The following is a 12,592-nucleotide window of genomic DNA, read 5'->3' as shown; positions in this document are numbered from 1 at the left end:
ATGCGAAATGATTTATTCTTAGCGAAATGTATAGGATATAGCCGTCCAACAGGTGGTTGCCGAAAGCATAACCCACATTAGCGGTGCTTCTAGTGATCAATATGAATCAATACATCAAGACTATGTATTTCAGGACCTAAAATACTGGGCGCGTTTGAGATACAAAAACCTCCTTTTATCGCGGGTATTAGAAACGAGGTCAGAACGGAAGAGTTTGGTTAAGCGAGTTATTTCTACAGAAGAGCGCATTAAATATGGTAGGGGCGCTATAATACGTTGACTTACGCGACCTGAGGTTCATCCCCCCCCCCCAGCTACCGTTGTATATATTAACCCTAAAGTTGCCATTCATCCCGTATTTTACGAGATCATGCTGTACTGAAAAAATAAAATGCAATTTCTCGTATTTTCGCATACGGACTGACCCCTCAGTTAAAAAAAAAAGTCTTATCGTCGGGGCCCCTGTACTCTACAACTATTTATTGCCGCCATTTACACCATTATCATTACAAAATAGTATGGGACGCACAGACTGCATCAGCATAGGGTTAGTCCGGCTGCCCTCGGTGCGATCTGATGGCATGAGCCAGGTTCCCCCCGCCCCCAGCGTCCGCATCGCTTCCCCTGCCCACGTCGTGCTGCTGCCCCACCGGCAGAGTGCCTGGGCCAGCCTGGAACACAAATCGATCAGCTGAGGGGTGTGTCACTTATCGCCCACGACTGCAGGGCGCAACTGATCACCAGTCCCCTTAACGCACAGCCCGACGGCGGACGGACAGAATGACCCCAGCATCGCGGCTCGGGTCGATCCACTTTCAGAATAATTTTCGATCAAGGTTAGACACGTCTGCCACCTGGCTTTAGACTTCTGAGACTGATCTGGTGGATTTGAACTCCAGCTACAGAAAGAATCATTCATCAGATTAGGCTGTCTGACACTGGGCTGTAATACTCTTAATACTACTACCACAGCAGCCTGCCTATTCTTACCCTCATTACTCAGCCATTACTAACCTCAGTGTTTCTGTGCAGGGCTAAAACGAGTGCACTGTTTCCTCACAGCAGCAGCATGTATCAAAAAGTGATTCCAGTGGAGTCCATTATAAACGCGGAAGAGGCTGATTCACAACCAGTAGTGCAGGGCAGGGGCGTAATTGGCATGAGCTGAACGGGCAGAGTCTGCCACACCTACACACCAAACGACCTTATTCTCCTTGCAAGTGGCGAGGGGGGGGGGGGGGGGGGGACTCCAGGAGAGAGAAATGCTTGGACAGAGAGGCGGGGGGGACAGAGAGGAGCTGGAAGACCCAAAGACCAAATCCCAGGACGCCCCAAAGCATGCGTCCATTATGACACACATGTCAACTGTAATGGGGAGTCAGATATCCATGGGGGGTGGGTTATAAATTCAACCAGGACACCTTTGACAAAGGAGAGGTTGGGGGGGGGAAGAAATCAAGAAACATGATGCTCATTAAAACACTTCTTTATGGTAATTCATTATAATTTTAAGCAATAATTATATTTTCAGGGTAGCATTTTCTGAAAACGTGTCCATTTAATTACCGGCTATAATAAATGATCACAGCCGTCTCCCCAAGACAATAAAAACCCAGGCGCCACAACCCAGTTTCTCAAAGCGCCGCAAATTCGGTTTTGGCTGCACTCTGTAATTTACTCCGCAAAGAACGATTCTGGAAACTCCGATAATCTCCTCCGGTTGGGAAAGGACGCATGGGTGATAATCTCCTGTAATCAGCGGGGGCGGGGGCACAGCTGGAGTCACCCAGCCGTGGGGACAGCAGGGGGCGCTCTGCCAGGACTTCAGAACATGACTTGGGCTCTGAAGTGCGTCTGTTTGGTGGCATTATTTTGCATCCCGGTCCTGAGCATCCACCTGGCCTTCATCCTCTGCACGTACTGCATGTCCTTACGGCTGCGTGCGGCGGCGTCTCTGCCTGTGGACCAGGACACACCAGAAAACATTCCTTAGCCATCCTTTCCAACCACAGTGCCTCATGAACACCAGTGGGGTGTTTTCTGGTGCGTTTAGGATCTGAGAAAAACATCTTTCAGCTCAATTGCACCATGGGCATCGCCCAGGGCGGGCGCGATCGGCGTGTTTGCTTCACAGAACAGGTACCAGTGGTTCTCCGCTCTGTACCGTGCCACTCAACTGATAATAAAACGAACAATGGCTGTAATCTTGTCGTGCCCAAGATAAAGTTTACTACTTAAGACCTTCTCATCTGCGATAGTGTCGCAGGTTACGCTTAACTGAAGCTGGTTTTTAGATTAAGGAAAACGGAAAAAGACAGAACTACGCTCTGAAGATTCCCGCCTACAGAAGTTGCATCTAACCATAAAATCAAACAGAGCAGCGTTCGCTCTTCCTTACGAAACAAACGCACAAATCAAATAAAGGCTTATTGCCCGTGAAGCTCCGGCAGCAGATCCTGGTAATAAAAAAGTGGGTCGTCTTTCCTCGAGGGGGGGGGGGGGGGGCGGGGGGTGGAACCTCACCTGCATCTCCCGCCCAGCCCAGGGCCCGGTACTGCCGCAGGACCCGGCCCACAGCATTCCTGTCACGGACCACTGCCACGGTTCTGGGCGCGCCGAATCGCTGCTTGTAGTAGCGCATGAGGGACCGGTGGCCAATCTTGGCTCCTGAAATAGGGGCAGCTGTCACTGTGTGTGTGTGTGTGTGTGTGTGTGTGTGTGTGTGTGTGTGGGGGGGGGGGGGGTGGAACGACAGGCGTGGCTGCGAAGGGATGGGGGTGGGACAGCAGGTGCGTGACACCCCCCATGGTATGAAGGGGCCCGAGGCGGGGGAAGGGCATTCACACGGGCAGCCCAGTGTACCGGAGGGCAGGGTGAGCTCCATGGTCTCGTCATCGTACTCCAGGTTCTTCTCGTCCGGCAGCTCCGCCTCCCTCATGTCCGCGTCCTCGCCGTCATTGTGGTTCGGGTAGCTGCTCCTGCAAATCGGCAGCGCGTGGGTGTGTTCAGGACACAGTGAGTCCATGGACAGACACAAATGAAGCCCCACTTATCGACTGATAGCCACTGATATTCCTGCTAGGCTATTTCACCAGCAACCGAAAACCCACATCACTTTGTACTGTCTCACACACACACACACACACACACACACACACACACACACACACCTCACAAATGAGCGAAGCAGGAGCCCCACACATTGAGAATGTAACATCAGACATCAGGCACAGAGCTGCAAGCATCCATCAAATAAAAATAAGCTAATTAATAACAGGAACCCCTTTAATTATTAAATCCAATGGTGATAGTAGTGAGAGTAGGCTCAGCGGGAGGCGAGCACTCCCACCATCCGAACACTTGCTAACGTCGGCTGAGGAGGGAGGGGAGGATGCTCTATTGTCTCACCATAAGCCCAGCAAACACACCCCTCCCCCCCCCCCCCCCCCCCATCCAATCGGCCTGGATGCAATATGCGGTGTTAGAATTCACACCCAATTAAATAAATATCTGGGCATTGGTGCCAGTGCGTCACGTTTCGAAAACGCGCACAAGATGATGACCGGACAGCCAGGGCGGGTAAAAATGGTGCATGGGGGGGGGGGGCAAGGGAACAGACAGGCCACCTGAAGTCGTAGAAGTCGGCGAATTCGAGGGCGGCGTCGCCCTCCGTGTACAGCTTGCAGTGGCTCTTGTCGGTCATGTGACTGCGCACAGCTTCCGTCGAGTAGAAGGAGCGGCCTTTCTCATTGCACCATAGGCAGACATTCCCCACACCGACCTTCTCCCCTGTGAACACAAATCGGGGACTTAGGGGCAGCAGGGAGGAGTCAGCTAATTATCATGCCCCCACCGACTGGAAATCTAACTCTAGGGTCCAGTCAATGTGCTGAAATAAGGAGGCCTAACAGTCAACGTGCTGAAATAAGGAGGCCTAACAGTCAACGTGCTGAAATAAGGAGGCCTAACAGTCAACGTGCTGAAATAAGGAGGCCTAACAGTCAACGTGCTGAAATAAGGAGGCCTAACAGTCAATGTGCTGAAATAAGGAGGCCTAACAGTCAATGTGCTGAAATAAGGAGGCCTAACAGTCAATGTGCTGAAATAAGGAGGCCTAACAGTCAATGTGCTGAAATAAGGAGGCCTAACAGTCAATGTGCTGAAATAAGGAGGCCTAACAGTCAACGTGCTGAAATAAGGAGGCCTAACAGTCAACGTGCTGAAATAAGGAGGCCTAACAGTCAACGTGCTGAAATAAGGAGGCCTAACAGTCAACGTGCTGAAATAAGGAGGCCTAACAGTCAACGTGCTGAAATAAGGAGGCCTAACAGTCAATAACAGACACTGAGGTGACACTGCCAGTTCACAATGGACAGCTATCAAAGTAACAGATTGCATCTATCCACCCACTTTTCATGCTGCCTGTCACACCCAGGGTTGCGGGGGGTTCAGAGTCCACCCTGGAAGCTAGGGGTGCAAGACAGGGAATAACCTACTATGGGGTGCCAACCCATTGCAGGTGGGAGGGAGCAGTGTTCAGGAAACCAAAGAAATTCCTCATGTATTACTAATAAATATCATGGCACTCATCGGCAACCCAGATTACGCGACGCTGTTGTTGCGACGGTCACAAGGACGACTTCGTAAATAAAGACGCGCCGTCACTTTAAGAAGGCCAAAGACGCGCCGTCACTTTAAGAAGGCCAAAGCCGGCGAATTCCAAGAGGGATCACAGCGGCAACAGAGGAGCCGCAACGGCGCCATCTGCTGTGAGAAGGCGGATCCCCGCCAGACGCGGGCGCGAGCTGGCTAAGGCAGGCCTGGCAGAGCACCACGGCTTGACAGCTCGGACGGCGCGGCCAAACCTGTCAAACGCCAAAAACAATCGCAGATAAAGCTTTTGTCTTACGTGCTATTTTTAGCCGCTTATAAAGGCCTGCGACCAAGCAGGCAGACGGTTGGTCTTGAGCCTCCAGAAGGTTCCACTCCTTCGTAGACCTACCACAGAAGACTGTTTCCTCGCAGCGGTTTCCAGTCCCACTCCCAGTCCCATACACACTTCTACCATTGACTAACACCTGCAAATTGGTTTTTCCCCCCGTACGTTTGATCTATGCTTGACAGTGTAATGCCTATTGTCTTTGTTAAACGTTCTGAGGAAACCACAATGGCAAGAGGGACAACATAAAAATAAATTATTGAACATTATGGAAGTAAACAGAATGGATATTGACGAATTCATAAAATTCCAGCGTCTGTCAGCGAGAGAGGGCAATCTTCTAACCATATTCTCCTATAAATAACGCGAGCTTTAGGTTTCCTTCCTGCGCTGAGCGGGTGACTCATCATCCTGTGGTATGACAGAGCTCTGCTTTGGTGTTAATTGTAAGGTCAGTGCATTTCCTGGCTGCATTTAAATGCCCTTGAATTGTAAAGAATCTCATTATCTTTGATGTTCCTCCGATTCATTTTTTCCATGGAAGCCCCTAAGGTTTTAATTCTAATAGTTCCGCTTCACTGGCCGACCATTACATGCTCCTGTGACAGACACAACGTTAGAAGCGTTCCTTCAGACATGGGAGAGAGAAAATCTAAAATGTGGACGACAAAGGTTAGAGGCACATGGGGGGGACACTGGTCATACAATTCATGGGGGAGGGGGTCCCTTCCCAGACAGTCCACATTTTTGTTTTCTCACAGGTCCCAAAATATGATTAATGATGCAGTAGGAACACAGGGCATTAAGGGGGGGGGGGGGAGCAGCATGCTATGTGGTTTAATGCCCAGATGGGACCCTAAACACCACCATGAATACAAATGTATTTATGAACATACATATTTCATATTACAGATCTTCACTACAGACAGATCTTCACTACAGACAGATCTTCACTACAGACAGATCTTCACTACAGACAGATCTTTATTCCATAGGGAACATAATAACACAGCAAATACTGTATAAAATGTCTGAGGTGTTGCTTGGATCCTTCCCAGAAATCACAGCGAAATCCTTCCCAGTCACCATCGGCACACATTTAGGTAATAAATGCTCTCTTTAGTTTTTGTCTGTCACCTCCGCTCAAAAGCCAGGTCACCATGAATATCTGCACATCTGGGATCCCCGAAGTGCATTCGGAGGTGACTGAGCTTCAATTGGTCAGATGTTGACCAGACTATATCTCCCACCCAAAAAAAAAAAAAAAAAAGAGGAGGAGGAGGAGGGGAGACACAATATTTACCATCCCCTGAGGCAATGACAGGGAAGAGAAAATGCAATACCCTGTTATGGGGAAGAAACAGACAGCTGACGGACTGACGTAATTTGCAAGTCACTCAGCTCAGAATACAAATATAGAAGATGCCAAGAAAGCAAAAAGGCAACGTGCAGAAAAATTCAACACCGAAACTTATTTCTGCCTCCAAAACAACAACAACAACATTCACTGATAAATCCCTGCATCTCGCGTCCTTAAGAGATCGTGACACCGGCACATACTGGGCAATACAGAGAAGGAAAAGGGAGCAGGGCTTCAAAAACAGCCAAGCAACGGCAGCGGCTAACGTGATGGAGTGAGTGGCGATACTCACCCAGGTACCGAATCAGGCCCCTCAGGTCCACCAGGTACTCCACATCAGGGATGAAGAAACTGTGCACTTTGGTCATGTGATCCACGTTCTTCAGGAGGGTGCGAGAGTGGTGCGCGCAGAAGAGACAGTCCGTGACAGGGATGAGCCCAGGGGGCAGCTCGGAGGACACCCCCGACGCCGTCGATCCGGCCTCGTCTATCACCTCCTCCTCACCTTCACCCCACTCCATGTCATCATCATCATCATCATCATCATCCACATCCTCCCAATCCTCTGCAGAGATGAACAAAACCTTGAGTCCCAGCCTTAAACCAATAAACATAACCGATTGTAATAACAGATAATACCCACAACGCTACTCCTAGCAGGTATGCTAAATGCATCCAAACAATATTGGAAACGGATCCTAAAGGCATCAGGACTCTGTATTAAAATTATACTGCAAATTATTTATTAACTCTTCTTGAAATGTATGTATTATAGAGCGAGAAATTAAGTGTTGCTTGAAATTACACAGAACTAAAGCTAAAAATATGGAAAAACCATGTGGGGGGGAAAGTCCTTCAAACAATTATAAGTCTACACAGAGAAATTCGGTACTCAGTCTTACTTTTTAAAGCATCCTTCCCAACATTGTTGCCCTAAAGCAATATAAACACACTTGTACAAACACACTTATATAAACACACAGCACAGTGCAGCAGAAAAATCAGAAGAAGACAGATGAGAATAATAACGCCCTTAGGTTTATAAACATAGGATAAAAAACCTTTACAGCAGTATGTCTCAGCCCAGTGCACAGGGACCCCGAAACAGTCCACATTTTTGCTCCCACCCAACTCCCAACACACCTGTACCAGGTACTCTGTGTTCCTGATTGGCTGGAAGCGGTGAGGAAGCAAAAACATGGACTGTCTGGGGAGAGTCCCCTGAGGACAGGGCTGAGAAACAATCGCTCCGGAAGCCCAGCTGGTTTCCCCACCCGACCAGAACTTCTATCATCAGGTATGCAGGTGTTCGGCTGATCTTTTTATGGACCAAAGGGATCAGAGACCAATTTCAAAACTGTCCAAATACCATCCACAGTTCCACACATGGAGCATACCTTCTTCTGCAGCTGCACCATCCTCCTCAGCACTTATCTTCCTGGCCTGCTCCTGAAACCACTGCAACCTGGGTGGCTTCTCTGGTCGCTGTCTGGTCTGGCCCTCCTGCCCTGTGGCCTGGGCTTTGGCGGCCTTGGCCGGTGAAGCCTTCTGCTGCTCCCGCAGTGCCTGCTGGAGGGCCTCGTTGCGGGCATTGTTGTCCAGCAGCTCTGCCTCCATGCCCTTCTCCAAGTTCTTCTCGTTCATCTTCTCCACCTTCTTCTGGGCAGCTACCAGGGCCTGTTTCTCCGCCTCCTGGTGCTTGCGGGACTGAAGGTGGTTCTGGAAGGCATTTGCGCTGGAGAACTTCTTGCCGCAGGTGGCACAGGCCACATCGCCACCCTGCGCCTGTTCCTCGGCCACCGCCCGCTGCGCCAGTACCCTCTCCTGGAAGTTTTCTGCTGTCACAGGCGGCATGTCAGCCACCTTCCGCTTCAGGTTGTAGCGGTGCCAGTCTGTCTTGTAGTGTGCCCGCTGCACCTCGCCATCCGTGAAGGCCACCCTGCAGCTGATGCAGGTGTACGAAGACATGTCTGAGGATAGAGAAACAGGCCACACTGGTATGAGCCACTATGACACAAGCCATTCAGTGTAAAGTACTGATAATTAGGGTAGCAAAGGGGCAGAAAATTTCTACTAAATTCCCTTGGAAACCTTCCATGGGAAGTTAAGCGGGGGAATTTTGGAAATACTGAATTCCATTGAACTCAATGCAAGCTGGCAAAGAAAGTAAACCATATGAATAATGCAACGTAGAATATGACGTATACGGAGTGCGTTTTGATGCAGATCCTTGTTCTGAGGTGTTTTTACAGATAAGTAATTAGTCGCAAGCATTTGGTTACACAATATCACTAATAGTGACTTAAAAATGTCCCCACCCAAGTAAATTTATGTTTTCTGCTATAGGGTAAGCTGCAGTTTTCAAAATTTCCAGTTTATTCCCATTGATTCCCATGGAAAGTTTCCAACTTTGAAAATTCCTAAAAATTTAGCAACCCTGCTGATAATTGGTTTCAAAAATTACTGTAAAAATGTTCTGATACGCACGTTGATAGCTAACGTTAACGAAAGTTACGTTTCGGCCTACGCCGAAATGGACTCCGTTGCTGCGGAGTTGATATATTTAAGCAAAGCTATGCCTTACAGTGTTTATGCGGGCCGCTTTTATACTGTACCCAAACTCTTAGTTAAGTGTTAAATATCACTCAATCAAGCCAGCTAACCATGTGACATGTTTTGACATAACAATAAAGAAACGGATCTCAAAAGTCATCTAAAAATCATTTTTAATTAAAGATATCTTAATCAATGTTTCAGCCTCACGCCCTTTTCAGAATTTCAACACGTGACAAACCATAAAGCCAACACTACTGATTAGCGCATTAGCTACAGGGCGCTAGCTAAACATTCAAAATAAAAATACACAAACTTCAGATATTTCACTTTCAAAAACTAATTAATCAACGATTTAACAAGACAATCATCTGGCATGCCACACTGACCGGCGCAACCAGCGTAATACATATAAAACGAGTTCAAACTAAATGACACTTACCGAAATAATCCCAGTATCTACTCTTATTTTAGGATTATCTAAACTAGAAATATATTATTACTCTAAGTCCTCTCGCATTCAACAAAACACGCAATAGAGCAGAAAGCCCCTGTATCCTTTCAATTTTAAATTGTTGTGTATTAAACACCACACATGCTATGGAAACCTTTATGAGTGTAAACCAGAAACTGATTCAGGATCAGTTTACAGTGACAGCGCTACCCACCACAGTGCACCGTCTTCCGGTTGCACGTTGAACTTTCGTCGCTCTTGTTACACTGCCCCCTGGCGACTTGGATGGTTCACAATAACCCATGCCTTTTGTACAGACTAAAATTCTAGATATATCAGCACGTAACATTCAGCGCAGTGCTGTTTAATGTTAGCTCCTTTTTCGTAAATTACGGTACTATCTCAAATATTTTCTGAACTCTTTCGGGGACGATCTCGGTTCAATTTCCACTGCTTGAAGTTTAATGCTGCCATCTACTGGCAAAATTGTGTCATTAAATAAATTTAACAATGTCATTCCAAATACTGTACGAAAGAGGCGCTCTTTTCTGCTCCCGGAGATTTACCACCCTGTATAGCTTAGGTACAGTCCTAATTAAACACATCTAATGTAGTTAATCAGATCCTTCAGGTCTTATGCTAACATTGTTGGCTCTAATACTGAGGTGCTACCGAATCGCCTGATTATCTATATCAGGTGAGTTTGATTAGGGCTGCATCTAAGCTCTGCAAGGTGCTGAATTGGGTCAGTTCCTTGCTTGCTAGAAAGCAAATTATCAACATAATAATAAGTAATGTAATGGAGTTCCCCCAATCTCACATGCATGAACTCAGAAGCTACTGGAAATGTATAGATGCCAGACAGTATGTCTTTTGGAGTCTGCCGGCCTGTCTGTCAGAATGCACCACGGCGTTGAGCCCTGTTTAGAGTCCCTGGATAAAAGAAGTACAAGGTACAAGGAGAACGTGTGAACTCCAGATACGCAGATACATGTATGTAAAACGCAGCTTTTCAAAGAAATGAGGTTATGCTGATTTTCAGATTGAATGGCACCAAGGGGGAACTATGGAAGAAGGGAAAATATGTGCACAGAAGCTGTTGAGCTTGATACAGGGATATTACATGTATAGCATATTGCCAAAGCTATGCATACTATTTAAAGTCACTATAGTAAAGCATATAAAAGAGAAATGTTTCCTTTTAAACATTATTCACTTAAAAACCTCCATCTGCACCATAACGTATCACTGTTAGGTTTTCTGACTTGAAAAAACTGTCTCTCATGTGACATATTAAAACAGCAAATACTCAATCTTAATCGTTCCCATTTTAGCAAAGCCATCGCACGATTAGACTTTATATCTATAATTACCTCGATGTTCGCTCTTGTAGTCCCAGTTAGCCAACAGGCTTAGATTTTTACTTCCCCTTCGAAGACATCAAACAAAGAAATTTACACACTGCTTATTTTTTGCACATTTAAAGACTTAGGAAGAACAAATACTAACTTACACAGGCATGGAAGATGCCCCATCTCAACTGTAGACACTGTTACATTTAAAATGACAACAGGTTTTGTACTTATCTCACTGTGCGGCAAACCATCACACGTGAGGATGACATATGGCAGCGTAGGAAATATAATGAATGAATCACATATCAAAATCAGCAATGACAATGTTATGCATAACACGCTGTCAGGCGGAGCTTTGTAAATGGGTAGCTGTGAAAAAGGATCAAATTTTAACTGAAATGCCAAGTCATCTACTAAGTTCTGATGCAGTGGTTTTCAGCCGGGGGACAATATGTTAAATTATGGTGCGATATGGGTCAGAATTATACCTATCAGTCAGTTTGGCCAGCAGTCTGTCCCAGAGAAAATGCAGCAGGGGTTCAGTCTGCCAGACCTTCACACTATAGACCTCCACACTATAGACCCCCACACTATAGACTAAGTAATGCCACTTAGCTCGCCTGCTCGTTTTAACAGGAGGCCTAAAACACAGTACACTTCATAATCATATTTTCATTGTATTTGTATAACCCTCTGGTTGACTATGCCCTCTAAATGACTAAATACAACTTTATAGACACTGTACGGGCGAAAGTATTGGAATGCCTGCCTATCACACTTACAGAAACTTTTATGACATCCATAGGCATCAATATGGAATCGGTCATCTATCAGACTGCCAAATGTCACTCCACCGAACACATTTGCACTGCTCCACAGTCCAGTGGTGGGCTGCTTTACACCGCTCCTTCCACCATTTCACATTGCGTTGGTGATGTGAGGCTTGCATGCAGCTGCTCGGTCATGGAAGCCCATTCCTTGTGCTGGAGTTAATGCCAGAGGAAGTTTGAAACTCTGCAGTTACTGAGTCAACAGAGTGCTGGCACTGCTCTGTTAATTTACCTGCCACTTCATGGCTGAGTTTCTGTTGTTCCTAAATGCTTCCACTTTGTCATAATACCACTTACAGTTTACCGTGGAATATCTAGCAATGAAAAAATTGATGTATTGCAAAGGTGGCATCCTATAACAGTACCATGCTTGAATTCACCGACCTCTTCAGAACTTCTCATGTTTGTAAACCCGACTGTATGGATAAGTGCTTAATTTTGTACCCCTGTGGCAATTGGTCTAAATGAAACCCCTGAATTCAATAGCTGAGAGGTGCCATCCCATTACTTTTGTCTATATATTGTATAAAAAAGGTCATGCTGTTTGCCGTGTTAGATGCCAGAAGTTGTGGGAAAATGAAAAGGTCATGAACAGACTGCGGTGATCGCAGAGTCGCCATACTTTCAGCCAGTCTATGCATTTAGTGAAGCTAAGAAAAGTGTTTAAATCAAGAGTTTAGTTTTAATCCTGACACATTACCACCCTGCTCGTCTCTCGGCATCCCTCTGTAATCTGAGATGGGGCACAACATGAAGACGGTCTATGGGGATCTTTATTTTGCCAGGAACTTTTCTCCCCCCATACCCAGATGTTTTTTAGCGATCTGTTATGCCGCACTGTATGAAATCTTATCTCTAATTGCACGGCAGATTAGAAATCTTAAACCTGTGTTTAATTAAGCAACTCACATGTATTTTCCTCTGAAGGGTTCAACTAAAGTTCTCACTGTTGAAACTGTGACCCCCCCCCCCCCCATTCCACCTCCCCCAGTGTTAATTCCTCTGACCGCCCCCCCAGCAGGACGCAGTCTCCAATCAACTCCCTGCCTGCCCATTACCGTTCTGCTTCTGAATGACATCAAGGTGAAGGCACAGGGTTGG

General features: G+C 46.7%; 1 protein-coding gene across 1 annotated transcript; it reads right to left on the bottom strand.

Annotated features, from left to right (window-relative positions):
* Positions 1 to 1,470: 1,470 nt before the first annotated feature.
* Positions 1,471 to 9,506, bottom strand: znf622 (zinc finger protein 622). The gene is made up of 7 exons (XM_049011683.1): positions 9,295 to 9,506; positions 7,697 to 8,269; positions 6,592 to 6,864; positions 3,627 to 3,789; positions 2,863 to 2,978; positions 2,524 to 2,667; positions 1,471 to 1,958 (listed from the first exon to the last, which is right to left on the bottom strand). The coding sequence occupies exons 2-7, from the start codon at positions 8,265 to 8,267 to the stop codon at positions 1,825 to 1,827; spliced, it is 1,401 nt and encodes a 466-aa protein (XP_048867640.1). The 5' UTR covers positions 8,268 to 8,269; positions 9,295 to 9,506; the 3' UTR covers positions 1,471 to 1,824.
* Between the last annotated feature and the right edge of the window lie 3,086 nt (positions 9,507 to 12,592).

Source organism: Brienomyrus brachyistius, chromosome 4 (assembly GCF_023856365.1).
Source record: "Brienomyrus brachyistius isolate T26 chromosome 4, BBRACH_0.4, whole genome shotgun sequence".
Lineage (NCBI taxonomy): Eukaryota > Metazoa > Chordata > Actinopteri > Osteoglossiformes > Mormyridae > Brienomyrus > Brienomyrus brachyistius.
Note: the sequence above shows the minus strand (reverse complement) of the source record. Positions and strands in the feature narration are given on the sequence as shown.

Coding starts and splice junctions, on each gene's coding strand:
- znf622 (XM_049011683.1), bottom strand. CDS start 8,267: ATGTCTTCGTACACCTGCATCAGCTGCAGGGTGGCCTTCACGGATGGC. Junction 2,979..3,626: donor GCCGACTTCTACGACTTCAG/GTGGCCTGTCTG, acceptor GCCGATTTGCAG/GAGCAGCTACCCGAACCACA. Junction 2,668..2,862: donor GGAGCTCACCCTGCCCTCCG/GTACACTGGGCT, acceptor CCCCTATTTCAG/GAGCCAAGATTGGCCACCGG.